The 26,049-nt window shown below is 67.6% G+C and overlaps 3 protein-coding genes across 4 annotated transcripts; 1 reads left to right on the top strand and 2 right to left on the bottom strand.

Moving 5' to 3' along the window:
• The first annotated feature begins 2,231 nt into the window (after window positions 1-2,231).
• Window positions 2,232-11,293, top strand: NCAN (neurocan). The gene is made up of 15 exons (XM_075723775.1): window positions 2,232-2,304; window positions 3,413-3,814; window positions 4,519-4,693; window positions 4,781-4,908; window positions 5,222-5,548; window positions 5,850-6,695; window positions 6,784-7,529; window positions 7,621-8,005; window positions 8,567-8,683; window positions 8,932-9,045; window positions 9,318-9,476; window positions 9,583-9,665; window positions 9,764-9,908; window positions 10,854-11,036; window positions 11,145-11,293. The coding sequence occupies exons 1-15, from the start codon at window positions 2,232-2,234 to the stop codon at window positions 11,291-11,293; spliced, it is 4,032 nt and encodes a 1,343-aa protein (XP_075579890.1).
• A 2,449-nt stretch (window positions 11,294-13,742) lies between these two features.
• Window positions 13,743-16,708, bottom strand: HAPLN4 (hyaluronan and proteoglycan link protein 4). The gene is given in 5 exon segments (XM_075723767.1): window positions 13,743-14,080; window positions 14,812-15,114; window positions 15,869-16,196; window positions 16,198-16,232; window positions 16,591-16,708. Coding segments are annotated over 5 exon segments (1,122 nt in total).
• A 2,603-nt stretch (window positions 16,709-19,311) lies between these two features.
• Window positions 19,312-25,642, bottom strand: TM6SF2 (transmembrane 6 superfamily member 2). 2 transcript variants are annotated; one of them, XM_075723734.1, is made up of 10 exons: window positions 25,551-25,642; window positions 22,138-22,244; window positions 21,928-22,025; window positions 21,034-21,137; window positions 20,834-20,916; window positions 20,500-20,624; window positions 20,270-20,371; window positions 20,073-20,165; window positions 19,877-19,996; window positions 19,312-19,506 (listed from the first exon to the last, which is right to left on the bottom strand). In XM_075723734.1, exons 1-10 carry the CDS (start codon window positions 25,640-25,642, stop codon window positions 19,312-19,314), a joined length of 1,119 nt encoding a protein of 372 aa, XP_075579849.1. The 2 variants fall into 2 exon arrangements, with proteins under 2 accessions (XP_075579849.1, XP_075579850.1); XM_075723735.1 differs by lacking the exons at window positions 20,073-20,165; window positions 22,138-22,244; window positions 25,551-25,642 and having other exon boundaries at window positions 20,270-20,400; window positions 20,517-20,624; window positions 21,928-22,017.
• Between the last annotated feature and the right edge of the window lie 407 nt (window positions 25,643-26,049).

Raw genomic sequence — 26,049 nt, 5'->3', positions numbered from 1 at the left:
GCGGCTCTTCGGGGTCTCTCGGGTCCCTTCGGCTCCGGCCCACCACCCCGACGTGGCCCTGGGCAGGGCACGGCGCCGGGACCCCGCGGTTTGGGGCTGGTGGTCCCGGGTTGTGGCCGGGAACGGGGGCTACCCCGCTGGGAGCTGGGGTGGCCGTGGGCTGGGGAGGAGGAGGATGGAGAAAGGGAAGGTCTCAGGGATGCTGTGGAGAGGTGTCGGGGAGCGAGACTTGGTCGCTGTTGTCCTGCGTGGGAAATTCTCTTGTTTGCCCTTCGATGAGAAAAGTCACCTGGATGCTGCAGCGGGGAGTGTCGAGGGATGCGAAAAAGAAAATGGGTGATAAGGCCAAAAAAAAAGGGACCGCGGGTGATTCGAAGCCCTGGGAGATGTGCGGGCGTGGTGCTCAGGGCACCCTTCTCCCCCGGTGCTGAGTGTCTGGGATGTCCCCATCCCGCACCCGCCGCCCCATCCCGCACCCAGCGGGTCCTGGGGCCACGGCTCGGCGAAGGCCGCGGGCCGGGGGCGTGGGCAGGGACCCCCCCAGAGCCACCCCACCCCACGCCCCGGCGCTGATGGTTTGTGCTGGGAGAGCTCCCGACACCCCAGAAAGTCAAAATTACCATTTCAATGGGGAGGAGCTGGAACCTCCCGAGCGTGACCACGCCAAGCAATTTATTTTTTCCCCCGTAGTGGGAAGACAGGGAAAAGTTTGGTGCTGCCGAGGCTGCGAGGCCGGGGGATTTCCTTCCCGGAGCGTCTCTGAGCAGGGAAGAAGGAGCTGCCATCGTGCCGTCGATGCCACAGAGCAGCGCTGCTCTGGGGTTTTTTGGCTCCCGGGATATGTGGCTGGGTGACGGCGCAGTGGGCTGCATCCCACTCCCCGCTCCGCACCCCGGGAATTTCCCTCCGCGGCCGGAGCCGGGGTCAGGTCACCTCCTCATCTTTTCTCAGCAGCCGGCTTTGGAGGCAGAGAGCCCCGCAGAGCTGCCGCGGGAGGGAAGGGGCTGCCACCGCTTTCTTCTTTAGAAGAGATAAGATAAAACACAGTTTTGCACCCCCCAAAAGGCCCTTTTCCAGCGCTGAACGGGGGGGGGGGGGGGTGTCTCCTTTTTTCTCACCATTTTGCTCTTTCTTTCTATTTTTGTCCCATAAAGGCAGAAGGAACAGAATGAGAAACCAAGGGCTGGAAAATGGAGCGTCAGGGATGGGGGAACCTGCGGGCTGAGCCCAAGCCTCGGCTCCAGGCAGCTGGGAGAGGGATGGGGGGCTCCTGGTGTCCCCCCAAAGCCGGGTGCTCCCCAGCTCACTGTGCTGGGGGTCGGTGTCGGAGCCGGGGGACCCGTGTAGGGACCAGGAAACGCCGTGCCAGGTCTGCCGGTGCGCAGGGCACCCTGGCTCTGGTTTTAGCTCGTGGCCACGTGGTGCCGAGCTCCAGCGCGGCCCCGTTTGGGGTTCGGGGGTGCTGGTTGCATCCCTGCTGCCTCCGCTTGGCCGGTTCGGTGGTGGAGGGGTGCCGGAGCCTGGTTAAAATCCCAAACAAAGCCCAAACCAGGTGGTGGTTGTGGTGGGAGCCGGGCGATGGTTGCGCCCGTGCCGGGCGAGCGATCTGTCCGACATCCCTCCAAGCCCGGAGACCAAATGATTTAGAAAATACTAATCGTTGCTGCAGTCAAACAGATGGATGGGAGATTTTCGGCGAGCGGCGGTGCCGGCTTTGTGCTCCACGCGCCGCACGCCGGCTCTGGCAGCCGGAGGCGTCCGCTGCATGTTAATGCCGGGGGCAGAGCGAGGGCCGGCTCCGGCACCGCCGGCTGTGCCGCGGCCGGGCTGGGGGGGCTGCGGGACCCCCGAGCTTGCCTGCTGCCCCCACCACGGAGATGGGTGTCCCACCTGCCGCGGCGCACCGGGCGGGTGCAGGGGTGTCACCGTGGGTGGCACTGGTGGCAGGGGACATGGGGACACCCCGGCAGGGCGGCTGGGGGCTCGGTGGGTTGACGGGTGGCACCCCGTCCTCCATCCCGACCCCACGCCGGCTCGATGCCGAGAGTGAAATCAAACTCTCCAGGCTAATGGCATCTGGCTAAGCGGGGCTAATCCTGCTGTCCCCACGGCTCCCGGGGCTCGGTGTCAGCGCGGCCCCGCGGTGATTTATGGTCCGACGGCGTCGCCGAACAAGCAGGGAGCGGGCGAGCAGCGGCCTCCCACCCCCTTGCTCTCGTTGCAGGTCAAGGATGGTCCATGTGATGGGGGATGCCGGCCGCTGGTTCCTGCTCGGGCTCTCCCTCCTCCCCATCGCCGTGCTGGGTAAGTGCCACCAGCGCGCCGTAGCCGGGGCTAATTAGCCGATAACGGTAAACAGCCGCAAATAATGAACTCTCAGCCATACTAAATAGCGAGGGTGAATAATAACCAGGGGAGGGCTTGGGCTGCGGCCCCCCACAGCTCCCTGCCCTGGGCTGCGGGGGATTAGCGAAGCCCCCCGGGCGACCCTGACATCCCCCACGCTGGCATCCTCGCAGGCGAGACCTTAAATCCTTAATCCCGTTGGCGGCACCCCTGGCCCTCTCCCCGCCGCGGAGCTGAGCCCCCCGGGGATTTGCCGTCTCTCTGGCTGGGAGAGCCCATATGCCCCCCCATTCTGCACGGTGGGGGCATCACGGCATCCTGCTGCACGGCTGGGTTTGGGATCCCCCCACCCCGGTACCCTCCCCGGGTGTCTCCCGGCGAGCAAAGGGCTTGGGGTGCAATGGAGGGCAGGGAGCTGGGGGGGAAGGTGCCAGGCAGGGATTAGTGGCCGTCCCCGGTCCCCAGGCAGCCGGGCTCTGCGGGGAGCATCCCCCCGACCCCGCTGCGGGCAGGGAGAGCCGCGCCGTGGGGCTTTCCGAGACTTGGGGGATTTGTGGCGGTGGAGCTGGGAGCCGGCACAGGCTGGGGCAGGATTAGTGCGGGAGGAGGAGGAGGAGGAGGCGGTCACAATCGCTGCCACGCTTTATCCCAGCGTGGGGATGGCTTTCCTGCTGGTGCCGCAGGGGTTGGATGGCACCCAGTTGTTGGCGAGGGGTCCACCTCTGCGGGGCAGGGACGGGGAATACTGGTATCCCCATGGGAGTGGTGCGGGACCCATGGGTGCCGAGCAGCAGCTACAGCCTGGCAGCATCCTGGGGGGGCACGGGGACTTGGCCGAGTCGGGGTTCAGCCGTGAAGGAGCAGATTTAACTGGCGAAGTTGATCTGCAGCCATTAGACGGGGAGGCTGCACATCGTCCGGCTTCACGCTCTTCCTTGGGAGGCTCAGGGGTGCCCGGTACGGAGCCCCCAGCACCCCGCACTGCCCCCAGCTCTCCCCGCTACGAAGAGCCTTGCAGGAGCTCCCGCCGCCCGTCCCCGTGGTATCTGGGCGCCTCTCCCCTCAGGCTCCCAGGACGATGGGAAGGTGATCCACATCAACAGGGTGCAGCACCAGGCCGTGCGCGTGGGGCTGGGGGAGCCCGTGGCCTTGCCCTGCCTCTTCCTGCTCCAGCCCTCCGCCTCGCTGGGGCCCAACGAGCCCCCCGACCCTCCCCGCGTCAAATGGAGCAAGGTGCGCTCGGCCACCGGCCAGAGGGAGGATGTCCCCATCCTGGTGGCCAAGGACAACGCGGTGAAGGTGGTGAAAGCCTACGAGGGCCGGGTGTCCCTGCCTGGCTACCCCCGTGACCGCTACAACGCCACGCTGCTGCTGCGCGCCGCCCGTGCCAGCGACGCGGGGCTGTACCGCTGCGAGGTGGTGGCTGGCATCGATGATGAGCAGGACCTGCTGCCGCTGGAGGTGACGGGTGAGCCGGGCACCGCGCCGTGGGGTGCCGAGAGAGCTGTGGGGGCATCGCCGGTACCCGCGGCGGGGTGGCATGGGTGCCCGTGTGGGTCGTGTGCCCCATGCAAGCTGCGGACCCCGTGCACCCCATGCAAGCTGCACACTCTGTGCAAGCTGTGGACCCCGTGTAGCCCGTGCAAGCCGTGCACCCCACGTACCCCATGCACCCTGTGCAAGCTGTGCACCCCACGTACCCCATGCACCCTGTGCAAGCTGTGCACCCCATGTACCCCCGTGCACCCTGTACAAGCCGTGTGAGCCGTGCACCCCATGCAAGCTGTGCACCCCTGCAAGCTCTGCTCCCTGTGCACCCCATGCAAGCCCTGCACCTCGTACAAACTGTGCGCTCCACGTACCCCGTGCACCCTGTACAAGCCATGCACCCCACGCACCCCATGCACCCTGTACAAGCTGTGCACCCCACGTACCCCATGCACCCTGTGCAAGCTGTGCACCCCATGTACCCTGTACAAGCCGTGTGAGCCGTGCACCCCATGTGAGCCGTGCACCCCATGTGAGCTGTGCACCCCTGCAAGCTCTGCTCCCCGTGCACCCCATGCAAGCCCTGCACCTCGTACAAGCTGTGCGCTCCACGTACCCTGTGTACCCTGTGCAAGCTGTGCCAGCTCTGCACCCTGTGCCAGCTGTGCCATCCGCTGCCTTTAGGTGTTGTCTTCCACTACCGCCCTGCGGGCGAGCGCTATGCCCTGACCTTCGCCGCCGCCCGGCGCGCCTGCCTGGACAACTCGGCCATCATCGCCTCGCCCCAGCACCTCCAGGCCGCCTTCGAGGATGGCTACGACAACTGCGATGCGGGCTGGCTGGCTGACCAGACCGTGCGGTGAGTGAGCAGCACGGGCTGCCAGCCGGGCACACCTCGCTGCAGGCGGCCGTGCAGCTGAGCGCCCACCGTGCCCCTCTCCGGCAGGTACCCCATCACGCTCTCCCGGCCCGGCTGCTACGGAGACCGCAACAGCCTCCCCGGCGTCCGCAGCTACGGCCGGAGAGAGCCCGGCGAAGAGTACGATGTCTACTGCTACGCCCGGGAGCTGCGAGGCAAGCGGTGCCGCGGCGGCTGGGTGCACGCCGGGTCGGGTGGGTGGGTGCCCGGGGACACCCCTCCAGGGACATGGCTGTGGCAGGAGCGCAGGCGTCTCCGTGCATCTCTTGCCTGCCGCGTTTGGCTGTGGGGATGGGTGCCGGTGCCATGCCAGCGCTCGGTGTCCCCCTCGGTGCTGGTGCCGAGCGGCGCGGCGTGGCCATCGTGCTTGAGTCATGGAGACTTCTAAAACACACCGCTCGGCTCCGAGCCGGCAGGACCGTACAGCTTTCCGTCCCTGCATCCCCAACGGGCTCTGCTCTCTTGTAGGGACGGTGTTTTACGCCACGGTGCCGGGGCGGTTCACCTGGCAGGGGGCCCGGAGGCACTGCCAGAGCCGGGGGGCTTCGTTAGCCACCACGGGGCAGCTCTACCTGGCGTGGCGCGAGGGCCTGGACCAGTGCGACCCGGGCTGGCTGGCCGACGGCAGCGTCCGCTACCCCATCAGGCTCCCACGCAGGAAATGCGGTGGCGACGCCTCGGGCGTCAGGACCCTCTACCAGTTCCCCAACCGCACCGGCTTCCCCCCCGCCGCCTCCAAATTTGACGCCTACTGCTATAAAGGTAAGGGGGACTGGCCCCCAATGCCGGCACCGCGTTCCCCCCCAGGCCCCCCACCAGCTCTGGTCCTTCTTCCCTTGGGAATCGGTAGCCATGGCTGGGAAAATTGCTGCAGATGAATATTTAATTGGGGAATTAATGAGATAAATGAGGAGAGCTGCGCTGGGAGGGAGCCCAGCTCCATGCATCACCCTGGCACGGCGCAAGGCTGGGAGATGCGGTGCCTCGGGGCGGGGATGCGGGTCCCTGCTCGTGCCCTGGACGCCCGTCCTGCCCCTCGGTCCCGCCACTGGCACGGCTGACGCTCATGGTTTCACCGCAGCGCGTGTGGCCGCAGGGCAGAGGGAGCCGGAGGCGCCGGTGCTGCCCACACCCAACCCGCCGGGCAGCGACAACGTGCTGGTGGAGCACGGCGAGGAGCTGGGCACGTCGGGGGACGCCCGGGACACCCCGCGTGACCGCCACGGCCTCCTGCCGCAGCCGGGGCCCGTGGGGCTGGGTGAGGATGAGGACGAGCAGTTGCGGCCGGCGAGCAGCAGTCCCGCGGCGCGGCGCGGCGACCTCCCCAGGGCTGCGCCGTCGTGGGTGCCGGTGGCTCGCGGCCTGGGGCTGGGCGACGGCACATCCCCGCCTCCCACCACGGCCTCCTCGCCGGCGTGGCCCCACGAGGATGAAGCTCTCAACGTGGTGGACCGGGCGCCGGTGAGCTCTTGGCAGGATCTGGCCAGCACCAGCCCAGCACCGCCGCTGCAAGAAGCCCCTGGCCCCGAGGAGCCCCTGGCTGCCCTCCTGCCGCAGTCCCAAAGCCCAGCCTGGGAGCACGTCACCGGCTCGCCGCCGACACCACCTGGGCTGGGGACGGTCCCCGGCGTGGTAGCAGAGACCCCCAGCACCCCACCGGCCAGCTCCCGCGCGCCAAGGCGGAGCAGCTCTGCCGGGCTGAACGGGCGCTACTTCCAGCTGCAGCGGCAGAGCCAGGACCCGGCGGTGGTGGCTGGGGACCCCACGGTGGCTACGGACCCGGCAAGGATGGTCACCCGGGCCCCTGTCTTGGCCCTGGAGGTGAAGGGGGCTGCAGCCAACGTGGTGGAGACGTGGAGCAGCCCCGGTGCCGGCACCGAGAGCCTCCGGTGGGAGGGCACCTACTCACCCTCCAACGCGGTGGAGGAGGAGATCGGCCCCGGTAAGTGATGCCTGAAAGTGGCTGGGGGGGGGGTCCCGGCGGGGGCTGCGCTGGCCCGGGGACCCCATGGCTGCGCTGTCTTTTGCAGAGCTGATGGCACCGGCCACCGCCCCGGTGTCCCCCTCGCCGCAGGCGCCTGCCCGGAGGGATTCACCATGGTGGAGCCCCCGCACGGCCGCCCACAATCCCGGGGGGCCCGCACGAGCACCCCCTCCATCGTCCCCATCCCTCCCTGCCTCCACAGTTCCCCACGATGCTCTCGGCCACCGGGACGTCACCATGGTTGGGGCTCAGCCCCGCGTCCCCAGCGCCCATGGGGACTCTCCCCAGCCACCCACGGATGCCACCGAGGACTTCTCCGGCGATGCCCTCTCCCAGGAGGACGGCGGCTCCGTCCCGCCGCGGCCCCCGCTGCCCCCAGCCCCGCTGGTGGCCGAGAGCCCCGAGGTGGCCCCGCAGCCCCACAGTGACGGTGGTGACGGCAGCGGGGCCCCGGGCGATGGCTCTCTGGAGAGGCAGAGGAAAGCGGTGACCTTCTTCCACGCAGCCGGCCCCTCCGTGGGGCACCCCGCCACCCCCAGCCCCACCGAGGCGGCTGCTCCCCGGCCCCAGGGGGGGCTGAGCCCCACGGCTCCCCATGGACCAGCCGAGGCACCGGCTGATCCCAGCCGCGAGCAGCCGGCCGGGCACGGGGATGCTGGGATGGGCTCAGCCGAGCTGAGCGGCAAAGCGTCCATGTCCCCCCTGGCACAGGATGTCCCCTCGCCTTCGCCTCCCCCCGCAGCCGGCGAGGTGACCCTGCGGGCCGGCATGGAGCGGCCGGCGGAGGCGGAGGTGCTGGAGCCAGCGGCTGAGGAGGGGTCTACGGGCTTCGCCCCCACGGCCCCACGGCCCAGCAGCCATGCTGCACCGGAGCTGGGGGGAGCGGAGCATCTCCTCCTGCCCCCCCCCGGCCCCTCGGCAGCCCCCCGCCAGCCCCGGCCCCCCGGCCATCCCCAGCCACGAGGCTGCACCAGCGGCCCCCGGCGATGAGGATGCCTCCGGGGAGGTGAAGAGGGAAGAGCCCGCCGCACCCCCCAGCTGGGCCACCCGCAGCCCCTGGCCAGCACCCACCGCCCCCCACCCATGGGTGCAGGAGGTGCCCGAGTCCCCGAGCGTGGGCTCGCTCTTCGAGCCCTCCACGGCGGCTTTGCTGGAGGGGCCGGGGGGGTCCCTGCTGCTGGATGCCGACAGCGGGAGCGGCGAGGAGCCGGGGCTGGAGGAGCGGGAGCTGCTGGCCTGGGCGGGCGCTGGCAACGCCAGCCGGCACGGTGAGCACGGTGCTGCGGGGTCGGGGTGCTGCGGGCACCCGGAGCTGATGGGCACAGGGAGAAAGGGGCTGGGTGGCAGGAGGATCTCGAGATTGACCCCTCCAGGCTGGCGCAGCACGGTGCTGACCCACAGGGTCGGTTTTAAGGCAGAGGTTTTGGCGGGGGGTAAAAGGGTCTCCCCTTTTACCCAAACCAATTTACTCAGCGGGGAGTTTCTGCCAACCGTGATGGGCTGGGAGCGGGTCCTGGGTTTTTCAGCGGGAGCCGAGCTATTAACGTGAGCTGGGAAAGCAGCCTCTTTAATATTTGCAGTTGCTAATAATAGTAGCTGGAGAGGTGGCTGCTGGCGGGGGATGCGCGGCACACGCTGCCCGGCTGCGGCTGGCACAAAGGCAACAAATATATTTAAAGAGTAGAGCCACGGCCAGGCGGAAAAGGCAGCGCAGTTAACGTGCAGCAGCCGGCAGCGCTGGGTCCGGGCCCTGGGTGCTGGTGGGGAAGGGGGTGGGTGCCGCGGTGTCCCCCCCACCCTGGCTCAGGGCGCCCGCTCCCACCCCGCAGCTCCGGCTGACCCCTGCCAGAACAACCCCTGCCTGCACGGCGGGACCTGCCGTGCCAACGGCACCGTCTGCGGCTGCAGCTGCGCCCCGGGCTTCACCGGGGAGAACTGCGAGATCGGTGAGCGGCCGGAGCATCCCACTGTGCCGGGGCAGGATCCATCCCTGCCTGCACGTGCCTCCCCGGCACGGTGCGGCGCAGCGTCCGTGCTTGGGAGCGGGGAGGAGAATGGAGCCGCGGCTCCAAGTCCTGCTCGATCCCCCCATCCTCGGTCACCGCTGGCGCCGGTGCTGGCGGAGGGGCCGGCGGGCTGGGTGGGTGGTGGTGGGGGTCTCTGCACACCCACAGCTCCCGGCGTGTCCCCGCAGACATTGATGACTGCCTGTCCAGCCCCTGCCAGAACGGCGGCACCTGCATCGACGAGGTCAACTCCTTCGTCTGCCTCTGCCTGCCCAGCTACGGCGGCAGCCGCTGCGAGAAAGGTGAGGAGCACGGTGGCGGCGAGGGCCGGGGAGCAGCCGATGTCCCCCCAGGGTGTGTCGCCATGGGGTGGGCGAGACCTCCACGGGGACACTGCCCAGCCCCTGCCCCTTTGGGCCAGCCCCTGTCCCTTGCAGGGGCAGGTGTGGGGAGCTGGGAAGGGGATGCAGGAGTCCTGCCCTCCCCGCGATGGGGAGCTGCTCCCTGCATCCCTCCCATGGGTGCTGGGGGGCCGGTCCCCCTCGCTGCCCCCACCGTCCCCATCTCCCCACAGACACGGAGGGCTGCGACCACAACTGGCACAAGTTCCAGGGTCACTGTTACCGCTACTTCGCCCGCCGGCGCTCCTGGGAGGACGCGGAGCGGGACTGCCGCCGCCGCGCCGGCCACCTCACCAGCATCCACTCGTGGGAGGAGCACGGCTTCATCAACGGTGCGGGGTGGGGGGGGTAGCACCCCATCCCCCAGGTCTCCAAGCAGCAGCACCCCTCGGTGCTCTTTGCCTTCACCGTGCAAGATGTGGGTGCCTCTCTCCGTAGGCTTTGGGCACGAGAACACCTGGATCGGGCTCAATGACAGGATCGTGGAGCAGGACTTCCAGTGGACCGACAACACCGGCTTGGTGAGACCCTTGGAGGTGGCTCCTGGGGTGCAGGGTGGGGCTCGGGGTGCAGGGTGTGGGGGGCACGGGGGCTCTCGCCCTCTCCCGTGTCCCACCAGCAATACGAGAACTGGCGGGAAAACCAACCCGACAACTTCTTCGCGGGCGGCGAGGACTGCGTGGTGCTGGTGTCCCACGAGATCGGCAAGTGGAACGACGTGCCCTGCAACTACAACCTGCCCTACATCTGCAAGAAAGGCACAGGTACCGCCTGCCCCGGCGCCCCCATCCCGGCTTCCCCATCCCGCAGCCCCCAGTGTCTCCATCCCAATCCCGCAGCCCCCAATATCCCCATCCCGCAGCCCCCAGTGTCTCCATCCCATCCCGCAGCCCCCCCCCCCCCCATCCCACAGCCCCCAGTGTCTCCATCCCCATCCCGCAGCCCCCAGTGTCTCCATCCCAATCCCGCAGCCCCCAATATCCCCATCCCGCAGCCCCCAGTGTCTCCATCCCCATCCCGCAGCCCCCAGTGTCTCCATCCCAATCCCGCAGCCCCCAATATCCCCATCCCGCAGCCCCCAGTGTCTCCATCCCCATCCCGCAGCCCCCAGTGTCTCCATCCCCATCCCACAGCCCCCAGTGTCTCCATCCCATCCCGCAGCCCCCCTGCCAGCCCGCAGCCCCCAGTGTCTCCATCCCCATCCCGCAGCCCCCAATATCCCCATCCCACAGCCCCCAGTGCCTCCGTCCCATCCCGCAGCCCCCCCCCCATCCCGCAGCCCCCAGTGTCTCCATCCCATCCCGCAGCCCCCGGCACATCCTCATCCTCAGGAAACCTCTCCCAGCCCTTTGTCCAGGAAAACTCGAGCAGTTCCCCTTAATCTCCATTTTTCCTTTTTTTTCCCCCCACAGTCGGTTCTTCCCTCTCCACTTGAATTTGTTTAATTTGCCACCATTAAAACTATTCAGTTCTCATTCCTTAAGTTCTCTCCCGCCGGCCGCGTGTTAACGATGCGCTCGCCCCGATAAGGCCGTTAATTAACGAAGTAAATCCTGGGGAACACCTCACTGCCAGCCTGTCGGAGGAGCCCCTCGTAAAGCCACCCACCGCCGCTCCGGCTCGCGGAGAGAACCGGTGCCCTCGGCGCGGTGTCCCCTTGTCCCCATCCCGGTGACGGGGGGTGACGGGGGTCTGTCCGCCCCCCCCAGTGCTGTGCGGGCCCCCGCCGGAGGTGGCGAACGCCTTCACCGTGGGGAAGAAGAAGGAGAAGTACAGCATCCACTCCAGCGTGCGCTACCAGTGCGAGGAGGGCTTCACCCAGCGCCACGTGCCCACCATCAAGTGCCACAGCACCGGCAAGTGGGACCGGCCCAAAATCCTCTGCACAAAACGTTAGTGGGGAGCGGGGGTCCCGGGGTGGGGGGGGTATCGAGGCACCGGCTCCCTCCCGGGGGCCACGGTCCCTGACCCCCCCGGGTCCCCTCCCTTGCCCCCGTTAGCCAGGCGGTCGCACCGAGCGCGGCGTCACCACCGCCACCGTCACAGCCACCCCCACCACCAGCACCACCACCACAAACCCCGCAAGGAGCGGCGAAAACACCGCAAGCACCTCCGGCTGGACTGGATGGAGGAGGGCCACTACTTCTAGAGCTGGGGGATGAGGAAGCACAAGGGCCCCCGGGACCGGCCGTGTCCCCCCCGGGATGTGGTGACGTTTCCCGCCCCCCTCCCACCCCCCCCCCCACTCTTTTATAACCCCCCTTGGCTTTAGCTCCTAGGATGCCCGGCCCCGTAGGGATAGGATCCGGAGGGGGCGGCTGCGTGTGCGTCCCCAGCCCTCCCTGCATGCCCCACGCTCAGCCCCCCGACCTGGGGCCGAGCCCCCAGCCCTGCACAGGGACCCCCCCGGCCCCGCGCGGGGGCTGTTCCCCGGCTGGGCTCTGGCCCCCTCCCCGAAGGAGGGGGACTCACCCGCCAGCCCCCCCATCTCCCACCTCGGGGTCTCACTGGCCCAGGGTGGCTCCAGTTTTTTAGCAGCCCCCCCATCTCCCCGCCCCAGCCCCCCGGTCCTGCCCGCGGGGCGTCCCTGCGGCCGGCACGGGGACCCTGCCCGGCGCGGGGTGGGGGGATGATGCCGCCGGGGCCGGCGTCCCACTCTGCCGCCTGGTTTGGGGGGTTGATTTTTATTTTCCCTTTCCGTTCGTCGTCGGGTCCCCGTTGGAGTTGGCGTGTGTGTGTGTACGGCGCTTTCTGATCTCTGCTGTTTGCGACGTGACTGCCGTGTCCCGAGCCCCCTCCCCGTCCCCCTGCCCCCGTGCCATTTCTGACTCTGCCTTTCTGTACTGCTGGACATTTTAATAAATTTTTTTAACAGTTGAGTGGCCTCAACCCTGCGCTTTCCTGGGGACAGGGCGGGTGCGGGGACCCCAGGGACAATCCCCCCGTGGCCCTCGGCCGGGGACTGCCTCGCCAGCGCTCTCCATCTGCCTCCTTTCGCTGCCACTAAATTAATTTAAACAAACCTACTCCTTCTCCCAGGGCTCATCGTGCCAGCCCCGCCGCCTGCTCGTGCCACGAGCCGAGAGCTCATGAATCACGCCGGCGGTGGCTGCCACGTGTGTCGCCAGCGCTGAGCAGCGCGGCCGCGGCTTTCCCTGCCAGCCCTGATAAGACGCAGAGATGCTGATGAATTTATCGGGGTGCTGCCTGCGTTAGCCATGGGTGCAGGGGCTGCGGCCCCCCCCAGCCCGGCTGCCATCCATCAGCATGTCGCCATCCATCAGCCACCACCTGCTCCGGTGGCCCCGGCACCGCGCGGTGCCACGCTCCCCTCCTGGGCGCCGCGGTGGCACTGGCAGTCACTAAGGTGATGGATGGCCTGCGCTCAGCTGCGCCGGGCACAGAGGAAGCCCCCGAGCCCCCTCCAGCATGGGGGACCCCGGGGTGCCCACCCGTGCCTCCCGGTTGCTGCCAGCACCACGATGCCCTGAGGCGGCTCTGCTGATGCTGCTCCTTTGGATCTGGTCCCGATAAATCCAAGGGGATGCTGTCGGGGTGCTCCAGCTGGGATGCTCCGAACGTGCCCAGCTCCTCTGAATAGGGAGCGAATGTAGCAGCTGCGGGGGGAGCGGCCCCGCGGCGCAGGGCAGCCCGGTGTCCCTTTGCACCCGAGATGCCCCTCGAAGGTGGCATCAGCGAAGGAGACACGAGAGCCCGGCTCAGCTCTCAAAAGCAGCCGAAGCTTTTATTTCATCTACGTCCAGCTTGCGAGCGCCAGGGCTGCAGAAAGCCTCGAGCCGGTGCTCGGCCAGGTGGGCGCAGGGGACGGTGCCCACCCAGCACCTCCCCGCTCCGGGCATCGGCCGCTTCTGCACGAAGCCAAGCGCTAAGGAGCTGCCCCAGCCTTGGGCTCCCGGCGTGCGGCACTCGGCTTGCCCGGCAGCGGCCCTGTGGGGTGGCCAGTGGCGAGCGGGTGCATGCGGGTGCTGGAGGGGCTGCAGGTGCCCCCCCGGCTGCCCATGTTGCACAAAGCCAAGCCCAGTGCCCCCAGCCCTTGCCCTGAGCCAAGGTGGGATTTTGGGGGGCAGGAGGGCCACGTGGCAGGTCAGCCCCCCGCAGATACCTGCCGGTCCCGTGATGCCGCTTGCCCGCAGCGTCTCCCAGGGGGGTTCAGTGCTGCACAGCCCCGGGGACAGCGCGGAGCTGGGGACCCCAGGCACGAGGATGAGGATGTCGGGGGCTCAAGCCTGCTTTGCTCCGGATGGGCCTTTAGCACATGCAATACGCTGAGTGATAAGCAATAACCGCAGTGAGCTGGGGAGCCGGCCCCGCATCTGAGCGCAGGCTGCTGGCTGGGCTGCTGTAGTCGCTCCCCTCCCGCTGCCTCAGTTTCCCCCAAGCGTCACCGGGCTTTGTCCGCAGCCTGCGGCACAGCAACCGCACCGGCATCGCACGGGCACCTCTCCCAGTCCAACGCAGGGGCTGCCCGCAGCTCCCCGTGCCGCCGCGTCCCCGGAGGCAGCGATGCCGGGAGCCCAACACATTGCGGGGGGGGGGTCCCCGGCCAAGTCTGGGGGTGCTCCCGGTGAGGGTGAGCCTCACACACAATTGGGGTGTCCCCCACCCAGCGCCTTCTCCGGGGCAGCCTCGCCAGCCTTCTTGAAGCAATAAACCCCGAAAAGCTTGTACTTCTTGTCGGGGAAGCCCAGGTTGCGCACGCCGGGCTCCCGGCCCCCGCAGCGTGCCCGGGGGTTGACGATGGGGTAGCGGATGCTGCCGTCCTCCAGCCAGCCGGCCTCGCAGCGGTCCAGCAGCTGGATCTTCCAGGCAGCGTAGAGCTGGCCCACCTTGGCCACGGCCGCCCCGTTGTTCTTGCAGGCCTGCACCGCCTCGGCGTAGCTCAGCTTGCGGTACGTCTTCAAGAAGTAGACTTTGCCTGGGAGGGGGGGGGGACACACACAAAATGGGGGCTGTCAGGGATGGGGACCCGGCTGCAGCATCCTGCATCCGGCGCGGCACCGGCACCCGGCGGGGTGGGAGGGGGCAGGGATGGGGCTGAGCGGTGCAAGCCCCGTAGAACCCCCCCCAACACATTTTGGGGGGGCTGGAGGAGGCGACCAGCCGGGTGGGCTCTGGGGGAGCCACCGCCACGGTGCGGGCAGATTTATGGGGGCTGCACGGCGGCGGTCGGTGATGGCTCCTCGTGGCGATTACAGCTGCTATTTATTCTGCCTGCCACCATTAAATAAACATCAGCAGAGCCCCCCCCGCGTGGCCCTGCCAGCCGGGAGGAATTTACAGAGCCCGGGAGCCCTCCCGGCTCCCATCTGTCTTGCGTGGCCCCGGCCTCATCCATCACCCGTCCCGTTTGCTGCTGCAATTACCTCGTCCCCTGCTCCTGCCCGGGGAAGATGGGTCTCGCTAAAACCGGGTGCTCCAGCCCCAAAGGTGATAGGGCCGGATCCTGGTCCTTGCTGGGGGTCCCCAGCACCGAACCCCCTCTTGATGTGCTGGGGAGCCCAGGGAAGGCACACGCAGCCGCATCCTTCTCTCGCCCCAGGGCTGAGCACCTTCCCAGACCACCGTGGGAACCCCCCCCGCCCCAACCCCGCCCAGCCAAAACAGGGAGCTGGGTGCTCTGCGCCTCAGTTTCCCCTCCGCCGTTACCGTTGAGGTTGGAGGTGAAGCAGAAGGCGTCGTAGTGCTCGCTCTCCTTGTGCCGATAGCCGTAGTTGCGTACCCCCACCGGCGTGTCCTTGCGGCCGCACTCCTCCCGCGGCCGGGAGATGGGGTACTGCACCGAGCCGTCCTCCAGCCAGCCGGCGTTGCACCAGTCCATGCCCTCCAGCCAGGCCTGGTGCAGCTGGTCGTGCGAGGCCAGGATGCCGTCCTGCTCCAGGCACGCCTGCTGCGCCTCGTGGAAGTTCAGGGTGTAGCGACCCAGGCGCGGGTGGTAGGGGAAGATCACGCCTGGGGGGATGGAGAGGAGGGCTGGGGTATGGGGGGGGTCTCCCCGTCTTATTTTGCAGCTGCGCCCAACGAATGGGGTCGTTGCGTCAGCGCAAGGCGCTGGGAGCCGGTGGGGAATGGGAGCAGCTGCAAAGCCCAGCGAAGATGAGCTGCCGTTGTCTCTGCTCGGGGAGGTTGGGTGCTCCAGGCTTTGCTCAGTAACCTCAAAGCTTCCCCACCCTGCGACCGCAGGGAGCCCCGCAGCACCCCCGGGCTCCAGGGGCTGCAGCTCGGGGACCTGGGGACATCAGTGGTACCTGCGTGGAGTCTCAGCCGAGCCCCGGTGTCCCTGGAGTGAGCCTGTACCGGCCTGAGCCACGTGGCTGGGCCTCCCCAGCCCCCCCAAAAAAGGGTTTTCCCCCTTTCCTGGCACCCCCAGGCACAGCAGCCTGTCCCGGCGGGCTTGGAGCCTGCACAGCACCAACGCTGCTGCCATGTCCCGGTCCTCCCCGGTGCTTTACGAGGCCGTGCCCGCTATCTATCTCCGGCATTTATTAGCTGCCAGCGTGTAAACCTGGAGCAACAATAAAAGCCAATAACAGAGGCAATAAACCACGGCACATGCCAGGAAAAACAACCAGCCGTAAAGCAGGACCAAGCCCAGCTCGGGGACGCGGCACCGGGAACCATGTCCTGGCCATCCTGCACGGGGCACAGGGACACCCGGAGCCCTCCCCGTCCCCGTCCCTCCTCCCTGCCATCGCCATGCCGCTACCTTCGAGGTCCAGCTTGACCATGCCAGTGTCGTCCTCGAGCTCGTTGGTGACTTCGCACTCGTAGCGGCCGTAGTCTTGCAGGGTGACGTTGCGGATGATGAGCGAGGCATCGCCAAAGCCGTCCTCCTGCAGAGCCGTGCGGCCGCGGTAGCTGCCGAACGCCCGCCGCGCCTTCCCCAGCGCCACGAAGACATCCACGAAGGCCATCGGCTCCGTCACCTTGGTCCACTTGAGGCGGATCTCAGCCGGGTCGTGGGCGGACACGTCGTAGTGGTACCGGCAGGGCAGGATGATGGTGCCGCCCCGGTGCGTCACCACCTTCCCCGGGGGCCGTTTGCACGACCACGGCCCCGCTGTCACCCTCTGCAAGGGACACCGAGCTCAGGGAAGTCACTGTCCCCAAGCCTGCCCCTGCCTCCCCCCGGGGCAGCACCCGTGCGTGGGCAGGACCCACGGCAGGGACAAGGCAGGCTGCGGGCATGGGGCAGGCAGGGGGGACCACCTTTGGGGGGAATTTCCCTCTTTTGGGGGCTTTGCAAACCCTGAGGAGGGTTGGGCAGCTCCTGGCCAGGGCAGGGGGGACACAACGGATGCCCCAGAGACCCTGATCATGCTTTAATGGATATTAATCCCAACAGCCCCACGGCTGCAGGACGGTTCCCCCCCATCCCATCTCGGGGGTGCAGCCCAGCTCCCCGCTGCGGACCCCGTCCCCACTCACCCATGACATGGACCACCTTCTTCCGTCCCCGGGTGCTGAGCAGCGTGTCGGAGGCAAGGACGCCGGCGAGGAGCAGCAGAGCTGCTGGGCCAGCGGCCCAGGGGCCTCGGGGACGCATCTGGGGGGGAGAGCAGAGCCCCTGAGCACCCGCCGGCACCCCAGGGAGGAGGGCGGCGGAGGGGAGGTCCGTGAGCAAGCCCATCTGGCCAACCCCCGGTTCGGCAGCCCCCCCGGCAGCGATGCTGGGCCCCAACCTGCACCCCAAGGGGGCTGTGCTGGCTGGGGGAAGGAGATGCCGGCACCCACCGACACCCCTCGTGGGGAAGCCCCCCGCCCCGTCTCCCACCTCACCCACCCCAAGCAGAGTGGGGGTGACCGGCAGCACCGGGTCACCCATCGCCTCTCCCCACCGAGCAGCCCAGGCCTGCAGGGACCCCCACACCCCCCGGCCTGCGCCGGCGCTGAACTCCCATTCACCCGCTCAGTTACAGCCAAGATGAATATTTCATGGCAGCCGCGCCGGGCCGGATCTCTTGAGTTATTTATGTCAGCGCTGGCACATCTGGAAACTGAACTGATGGCGTGGGAGTGGGCTGCGGCTGCCGGAGCCCCCCGGAGCCCCCGGGACACCCACCCCGTGCCATGTCCCCCCTTCCCCAGGGACAGCCAGCGGAAATGCGTGCCGGCCCCCCCTGCTACCCAGGGGCTGCAACCCCCCAAGCCCCACGTCCTCAGAGATGTCCCAGATCCCGGCCCAGGCAGACTGGGTAGGTCCCCCCGGGGTGGGTCCCCCCCACCGTGGGAATGAGACCCCCGTGGGGCTGGGGAGGGGGAGCCAGGGCTTGGCTGTAGGGTAGGGAGACCAGCGTTGCCCCTCTGGGGGTGCCTGGTTGGGGGGCAAGGGGAGCGGGGCTGCCCTGCTGCGGTTCCCGGTGCCCGGTCGGGGGCAGGGGGAGCGGGGCAGCTCCTCCCCGGGGGTCCCGGTGCCTGGCTGGGGGGCAAGGGGAGCGGGGCAGCCCCTCCCCGGGGGTCCCGGTGCCCGGTCGGGGGCAAGGGGAACGGGGCAGCCCCTCCCCGGGGGTCCCGGTGCCTGGCTGGGGGGCAAGGGGAGCGGGGCAGCCCCTCCCCGGGGGTCCCGGTGCCCGGTCGGGGGCAAGGGGAGCGGGGCGGCCCCTTCCCGGGGGTCCCGGTGCCTGGCTGGGGGGCAAGGGGAGCGGGGCAGCCCCTCCCCGGGGGTCCCGGTGCCCGGTCGGGGGCAAGGGGAACGTGGCGGCCCCTTCCCGGGGGTCCCGGTGCCCGGTCGGGGGCAGGCGGAGCGGGGCAGCCCCTCCCCGGGGGTGCCGGTGCCTGGCTGGGGGGCAAGGGGAGCGGGGCAGCCCCCCCCCGGGGGTCCCGGTGCCCGGTCGGGGGCAGGCGAAGCGGGGCGGCCCCGGCTCTCCCCCGCCGGCGGCCCCGGGGCCGGTGCGGTGTTGCAGTGCGGGACACTGCGGCGGCAGCCCCGGGGCTGCGGGACGCCGGTGCCCGGGAGCGGGCAGCGCAGCGCGGGGGGAACCGGCCCCGCCGCACCCCCCCCACCCGCCGGGAGCAGCCCCCGCCCGGGCTACCGGTACCGGGGGTCCCGTCCCGGCTCCCCGCGGCCGCACCGCAGCGAGCGGAGCCGCCGCCGCAGCCGCCCGCACTCACGGTGTCTCCGCCGGTGCCGGCCCGCGGGAGGGGCCCGGCCGCAGGAGCGCTCCGGTGCCGCCGGTGCCGCCGGTGCTGCCGGTGCGGCTCCGCGCAGGGGGCGGCACCGGGAGCTCGGCCCGGCCCTGCCCCGGCTCCCGGCGCTGCGCAGGGCCGCCGGCTCGCCAAGGTCACCGGCCCCCCCGGTACCCCCGGCCCCCCCGGTACCCCCGGTCCCCCCGGCCCGGGCTGCGGGCGCGGAACCCGCGGGGTAAAAGCAGTTTTGCCGAGTAAATCCCGCCCCAGCCCCTGCAAGGGCAGCCCCGAGCCGCCACCAGCACCCCCACCACCGTGCACCCCCCCACCTCTGTGCACCCCCCCGCACCCCCCTGCCCCCCGTGGGCACCCCCGGCACGCGCAGCCCCCCCCCCCCCCCCTTTCCCCGGCTCCCCCCTCGCAGCCCCAGGCCGAGCTGCAGCAAGGGCAGGCAAGGGCAGCGCGGGCAGCGGGACCCCCCCACGGCCCCTGCGCCCCAAAAGGCAAAGTCAGGCAGCTCCTCCCGGCCCCGGGCACCGGGTGGGAACCGGCAGCACCGCGGCGGATGACGCGGGGGGGCCAGCGCGGTGCTTGGGCCGCTGGCATGGGGGTGACATCCCCGGCGGGAGCACGGACGCGGGTTCAGAAGCTGTACCCTCGCTCCTTTATTTTGTAAACAGTGTTTTCCTGGCACCGTCCCCGCTCCTGCGTCATTCCGGTGTGGCCAGGAGCACCGGGGTGGGACGGGGCCCCCACAGCCCCCGGGGATCCTTCGGGAGGGGAGCCCAGCTCCCGCAGCCCCCCGCCAGCGAGACCCCTGAGCTTGGCCGAGGGCAGGGCTGCGGCTGCAGCGATGCCCCCGCAGAGCACCCTGGGGTGCCCCCAGCGCACCCCGCAGCGTTAGGGGACGCACCGGGGACCGGAGCATCCCTGGGGACACCTCTGCCAGCCAGGGCCCACCGCAAGCTGCCACGGCTGCTCGAGGGGAGCCGGGCAGCAGCCCCCCGGCGCGGGCAGGACAGGTCACTGGTGCTTCTTGCCGGCGGGAGTGGCGGGCAGGAAGAAGGCAGGGCAGCGCAGGCAGCGGTAGGCCAGGAGCTGGGGGCCCAGAGCGTAGAGGACGTTGGTGAGGAGGAAGCTCCACCAGACATCTTCAGGGGTCTGGTATGGGAAGGGCGTGCGGCCGTGCAGCGAGGAGCCCAGGTGGGAGAACTGAGCCTGGGGACGCAGGGCAGGGGGTGGCACCGGAGGGTCCGGCAGCGATGGGCTGGCCCGCTGCCGCCCGCCCGGCACCAAAGGGTGTTTCACAGGAGCGCACCCAGCGCATCCTATCTATAGACCCGCGGGCTCGCTCCAGCCTATTTCTGTCAAACTAATCCTCGGCTCCATTAAGATCCACCGAGGCCAAAGTAATTAGCAGGCAGCGGCGGTGGGAACTGCTCCACATGCAGCCGCGGGTGCAGATCTGGCTCCCCAGGCTCAGCCCCGGCTCCCCGCTTGCTCTCTCCTGGCTGGGACCAAAACCCAGCCCGGGGGTCCCGCTGTCCCCCCCCCGCAGCCGGAGGAAGGACGAGGGGGCAGCCCTCACCTGCGCGACAGCGCCGGCAAACACCAGGCTCCAGTCGGGCAGCCAGGAGCAGCCGGGCAGCACCAGCCCGTAGATGCAGAGGCAGAAGAAAGGGAGGACGTAGAACATGTAGATCAGCATCTGGGGGGGACACAGAGAAGGTCACCCCGTCCCTGACAGCACGGGGGGGCTCCAGCCCCACCTCGACCCCACTCACCTGCACTTTGGGGTAGGCGACTGGGTCGCGCAGGTACGGCTCGTGCTGGTAGATGTACTCGAAGCACGAATCGGCGGGACAGTCCAAAACCACCTGGGGATGCGGAGAGGGGAGGGGAGGCGGGCGTGGGGCAGATGCACCCACCCCGGGACCCCCGTGGCCCCTCTGGGACCCCCTTGTGGGGACCCAGCACTCACCATCCCCCTGAAGAAGGTGAACGCCGCGGTGAGGAGCAGGACCAGGACCAGCGCCACGTCCTGGGGCCGCTGGTACAGGCGCTTGCGTTGCTCCTCTGCAACCTGGGAGAGGGAAAATGCCGTATTTTCGGCTCCGCATCCTGTGGTCCAGCCCCGGGGGGGGATAAGGCTGACGGCTCCCGGTGCAGCTCCCCGCAGACCCCCTGCCCCGGCTCTGGCTCCTGGCTCACCTTCTCGGGGCTGAGGCACGGCAGGGCCTTGGGCTGCTGGAAGAGCCTCACCCCAGCCCAGATGGGGATGAGGACGTAGGGCAGGTTGAGCAGGAAGGCAGGGCTGAGGTCGGAGCTGTATTTCCCTGGGGAAGGAGAGCGCGTGGTAGGCACGGCGGAGCGCTCGGCGCCCGGTATCGATACCGGCCGCTTTCCCCCAGGTCAGCGCCTTCCTCCTCTGCCCGTGGGGCAAGTGCCAGGGGGCAAACCCGCCGGGCAGACGGGGGATGGAGGCAGCCTGGAGGGGTCGGCAAGGGCTGGACGTGGAGCTGAGCTCCCCTCCACACCCCCGTACCTATCAGGTTCCCAAGCAGGAAGACAACGATGCTCATCATCAGAGAGCCCAGCCAGAAGAGACCCAGGTTCCTGTAGCTCTTTCTGCAGAGACAGCCGGGATCAGACACCCCTGCCAGGCTCAGAGCTCCCCTCCCCACAAAAACCGGGACCCTCCCACCCCTCTGAGCTCGCCTCCCCGCCGCCGCCATCCCCGCTCACCTCTGGCCGATGGCTGCCATCATGGCGAGGTAGAGCCCATAGTGGATGATGCCGTCCCAGTAACAGATCATGATGCCGTGCGCCGTGCGCAGGTAGGGCTCGCCCTGCCCATTCGGAAGACAGCGGATCAGATGGGGTGGGGGCAGGCGCCTTCCCACACCCCCTCCCCAGGGGACCCCATGGGAGCCGGGGCTGCTCCGTGCACGGTCCCTCTGCAGCGGGAGCAGCTTTGGGAGCCAGAGCTGCTCCGTGCATTGTCCCTCTGCAGCGGGAGCAGCTTTGGGAGCTGGAGCTGCTCCGTGCATGGTCCCTCTGCGGCAGGAGCAGCTTCGGGAGCCGGGGCTGCTCCGTGCACGGTCCCTCTGCAGCGGGAGCAGCTTTGGGAGCTGGAGCTGCTCCATGCATGGCCCCTCTGCAGCGGGAGCAGCTTTGGGAGCTGGAGCTGCTCCGTGCACGGCCCCTCTGCGGCAGGAGCAGCTTCGGGAGCCGGAGCAGCTTTGGGAGCCGGAGCTGCTCCATGCATGGCCCCTCTGCAGTGGGAGCAGCTTCGGGAGCCGGAGCTGCTCCGTGCATGGTCCCTCTGCAGCGGGAGCAGCTTTGGGAGCCGGAGCTGCTCCATGCATGGCCCCTCTGCAGCGGGAGCAGCTTTGGGAGCCGGAGCTGCTCCATGCATGGTCCCTCTGCAGTGGGAGCAGCTTTGGGAGCCGGAGCTGCCCCGTGCATGGCCCCTCTGCGGCAGGAGCAGCTTCAGGAGCTGGAGCTGCTCCATGCATGGTCCCTCTGCGGCAGGAGCAGCTTCAGGAGCTGGAGCAGCATCCATGCTTGACCTGGGTGCACGGGGCTGCTTGTTGCACGGCTGGGGTGTGTGAGAGCCCGAGGCGGGTGATGCGGTACCTCTCTGACGTAGACCTCCATGAAGCCAGAAATGTAGCCATCCTCCTCCAGCGAGATGATCAAGTCGACGATGGAGGTGAAGGAGAACACCACAAACACTGCGGGACAGCGAGCCAGCTCTGAGCGGGTCCCGTGGCTCTCCCCAAATCCCAGATCTCCGCTCCCTGCCCCAGCACGGGATCAGTCCCCACGCCCCGGGGGGGGACTCACCGCAGAAAAGGGGGTCGTGGAAGTGGCTCCCTCCGCTTACGAAGAAGATAATAGAGATGAGGATGGCGAGCACCAGCACCCCTGTCAGCATCAGCACCAGCGGGCTCCTGCAGAACAGGGCGACAGGTTCAAGCACCCCGGGCACAGCTGGGGGGTGAAGCCCCGTTTGCCCCAGTCCGGGTGAAACACCCTTTGCCCCCGCTGATTTTGACAGGTCTCCGCGGAAGCAGGGGGAGCGGCAGGATCAGACCCCGCGCCCCTGGCACAGGTGGGGTCCCACGGCGGCACTGGGTGCTGCCCGTCCTCTGCGGGGGGAAACGGCTCCCCCAGGGTCTGAAATAACCCCGGGGAGGCGAAGCCTGGAGGAAGGCTGGGTCTGGCACCCGGGCATGGATGGGGAAGGGGCTGCCTCGCCAAGGCTCCTGTGCCAGGGCAGGGGAGAAGCCCGTGGCCAACCCTCTCCCTCTCCAGGCTGCGGCGATGGGCCGGTGTTCTAAGAGACCGGGGAAACCGATTATAGAGCAAATCAGTAACGAGGAGACAGGCACTGAGAAGGTGTCCTAAGAGAGTGAAGAAGTTGTAGGGAAATCTATCCCGAGCTTGCTGCATCCCCTCCAAGAGGCTCTTGCATCAGCGGGAATAGCTACAGCTCTGGTCTAGCCAATGCTTCTGCTAGGAAACACGGAAAACAATACGGGTTTTTTCACTCAAGCCTTTAACCCTGTTACCTAAGAAAAAGAAAAGGTAAAATCATGGCTGACTGCCTGCAGACACCGGTGTTAATAGCTTATCCTGCAGAAACACCCAATTACCACCCGAGCGCTCCTCAGCGCAGCACGGTGACGTGCGGGCTGGGGACGAAAGGCCAGCCGTCCCCCTGCCCCCGGGTCACCGGCTGAGAACAGCTCAGCTCTCATTTAGAGGAGGCTGCGATAACACCCACTAACACCCACTCGTGTTTTTGCTCTGCCAGGGACAGGGCTGGGGGCCGGGGAGCGCAGGACCCCGCGCCCAGGACGGGCACCGCAGCGGCGCTGAGCGAGCCCGAGCTTGTCCTCACTGCGCGCCCTAAGCATCCAAACCCAACACAGATACTCCTGAAAAAAAGCCTCAAAACAATCAAATAACTGAAGCGTCACCGCCTAAGTGCATTATTACTAGTGCATAATTAATTACTACACAACTAATTACTCCCACAGAACAATTAATTCAAAATTAAAATACAGATGTTGCTGCGGAATAGCACAACGCCGGGCTCCTCTGCTCACCGTAAGACGTGACCGTGTGCGTGATGGGGCCACCCCGCACGTACCAGCACCTTTGGGTGCTGCGCTCAGGGCACCCAGCTCACCCTGCCAGGCTGAGGGGCTCCGAATCCACCATCGCTCGTCCCGCAGCAGCGACTAATTATGAAACAGGGGGATGTACCCCCCCCACCTCCCCCTGCAACGCCTGGGCGGGGGAATAATATTGTTACGGGCTCCAGTTTGGGGGGCAGGAGGGAGGGGCTGGTGCTCCCCACAGCTACCGATGGTTTTCAGCCGGTGCCACGTCACGCAGAAGGGCTGCAGATTTCAGCGATGGATCCCGGAGATCCGGGCTGCAACAGCGCGGTGCCACACGGGATGGAAGGGAAAGAGGAGGGCAAAAAGGTGGGAATGAAAATCGGGAGATCTTTAAGTTTATCAGGTGGCCAGGAAAGCCCCGGCTCCGCGATGAAGAGAAGTTTGGCTAAAAGCCCTCCCTGCTGGTAAAGCAAAAGCAGAAATTAGCTATAAAAAGGAATGATAACGAATGGGAAAGGGAGGGTGAAGGGGCCTGGCAGGATGTCGGGGTTCAGCCCCAGCTCAGCACCACGCAGCCATCGCTCACTGCCCCTACCCCGATGGGACGGGGGAGAGAATCGGAGGAGTAAGAGTGAGAAACACTCCTGGGGTGAGAGAAGAACAGTTTAATAATTGAAATAAAGTAAAATAGTAATGATAATAGTAACAATAAAATAATAATAATAATATCCAAAGCAAGTGATGCCCAATGCAACTGCTCACCACCCGCCGACCGATGCCCAGCCAGTTCCCAGCAGCGATCGCTGCTCCCCGGCCAACCCCCCCAGTTTCCATACTGCCCATGACGCCGTATGGTATGGAATAGCCCTTGGGGCAGTTGGGATCAACTCTCCTGGCTGTGCCCCCTCCCAGTTTCTTGTGTCCCTGGCAGAGCAGGGGAAGCTGAAAAGTCCTTGCCTGGCATAAGCAGTGCTGAGCAACAACTAAACCATCAGCGTGTTATCAACGTTCTTCTCCTACTAAATCCAAAACACAGCACTGTGCCTGCTACTGGGAAGAAAATTAACTCTATCCCAGCTGAAACCAGGACACAGGAACGAAAGGATAGAAAGTGCAGTAAAATGATGAAAGAACACAAGGGGAAAACTCGTAGCTGGCAGGTCCTGGGGCGTGAGACTGGAAATAAGAGAAAAGCAACCAGCCAGAGCGTGGGTTTACATAGAAGAGAAATAAAGCACGTGAGGAAGCGGTGGGGCTCTGGCCAGCTCACCGGGGAGCCGGCCCTGGCTGGTACCAAATCCCTGGTGCGAGGGTGCCGGCCGGGGATGCGCAGAGCAGCCGGAACACGGCCGGGCTGGGGCATCACACGGCGTCATTCAGCGGAAAAACCGAAAGCGGGGCTGTTATCGGGCAGCACGACGGCGGTGACGACGAGGCCGGCGCAGAGGGGTGGCATCGGCCACGCTGGGACACGCCAGCGGCTGAGTTGCCGGGGGGATCGCTTTGGGAGGGGGAGAGGGGGCTTGGAGGGGTCCCCAGCGCCGCGGGAAGCACGGCCGTGTAGGGAGGGGACACCCCGCGTCGGGGGTCCTGTCCCTCCGGCCCCGAGGGCTGCGCTGGGGCCGGGCCAGAGAGGATGCTCACAAATCAGGGAGGTGCCAGGCACCCTAATTCCCAGGGGATTTGGGCTGCTGGCGAGCCCCGTTACGCTCCGCGTCGTGCAATGAGCCTGAGCAACCCTGCTGCGTGTCTATTCACCGGGAACGGGATTTAAAAGTCATAAAGGCAGCCGTGAACCACGTCGGCAAAGCCCCGGCCCGCAGCGACCTTTCCATGGAGCTCAGCCGGGGCAGGAGCAGCTGGACCGAGCCCCCAGCCCCAGGAGGGACCCAGCACCCTGCCCCGGGCACCGCTCTCCGGGTCCGGATGGGACCCAGCGGCCCATCCCGGCTGGGATATGTCCCACCCTCCTTGGACACAGCCTTGTCCTGGGTCAGTCCAGAGGCTCCCACCCGGTCCCAGGCTGGACCCAGCATCCAGGACCAGCGGGGGACAGGACCCAGCGCCCTGCCCCGAGCCGGACCGCAGCATCCCAGCCCCAAAGCTTTGCCCCGGGCCCGCACTCACTCTGCCAAGGCGGTCGCGCCGTTGATGCCGAAGGCCACGGGGATGGCGAGCAGGGAAGGGGTGAGCGCACCCGGCGTGGCGGGGAGCTGCATCCCCAGCCCGGCCGCCACCGCCGGAGCCCCGTGGACTTCGGCCCCGCTGCCGACGAAGAGGCAGCGCCCTTAAAGCGCCAGAGCTGCTGGGGCTCCCCGGGGGGAGGAAGGCCAGGGGGTCCCGGGGGGGAAGCAGGCAGCAGCCGAACACGCGTGTCTCCTTACACGGGGCCCTGCCGGTCTCTGCAGCCCTCGAAACGGTGCTGAGGGCTGCGGGGGAAGGATAAAACCACTCCAGAAGAGGCTTTGAAAACTCAGGGACTGGGTTTTGGTTTGGTTTTTTTTTTCCCCAATTCATTATGGAAACCTTAAGTATTTAAAAGAGCCGAGAGGACACACCTCTTCAGATCTGTAGGAGGAAGAGAGGAGTGAAGCACATGAAAGCCAACGCTTCATCCCTGCCTTTA

The sequence above is a fragment of the Pelecanus crispus genome, chromosome 20 (assembly GCF_030463565.1).
Source record: "Pelecanus crispus isolate bPelCri1 chromosome 20, bPelCri1.pri, whole genome shotgun sequence".
NCBI lineage: Eukaryota > Metazoa > Chordata > Aves > Pelecaniformes > Pelecanidae > Pelecanus > Pelecanus crispus.
The sequence above is the reverse complement of the archived record's forward strand: the minus strand, read 5'-3'. Positions and strand labels throughout refer to the sequence as shown.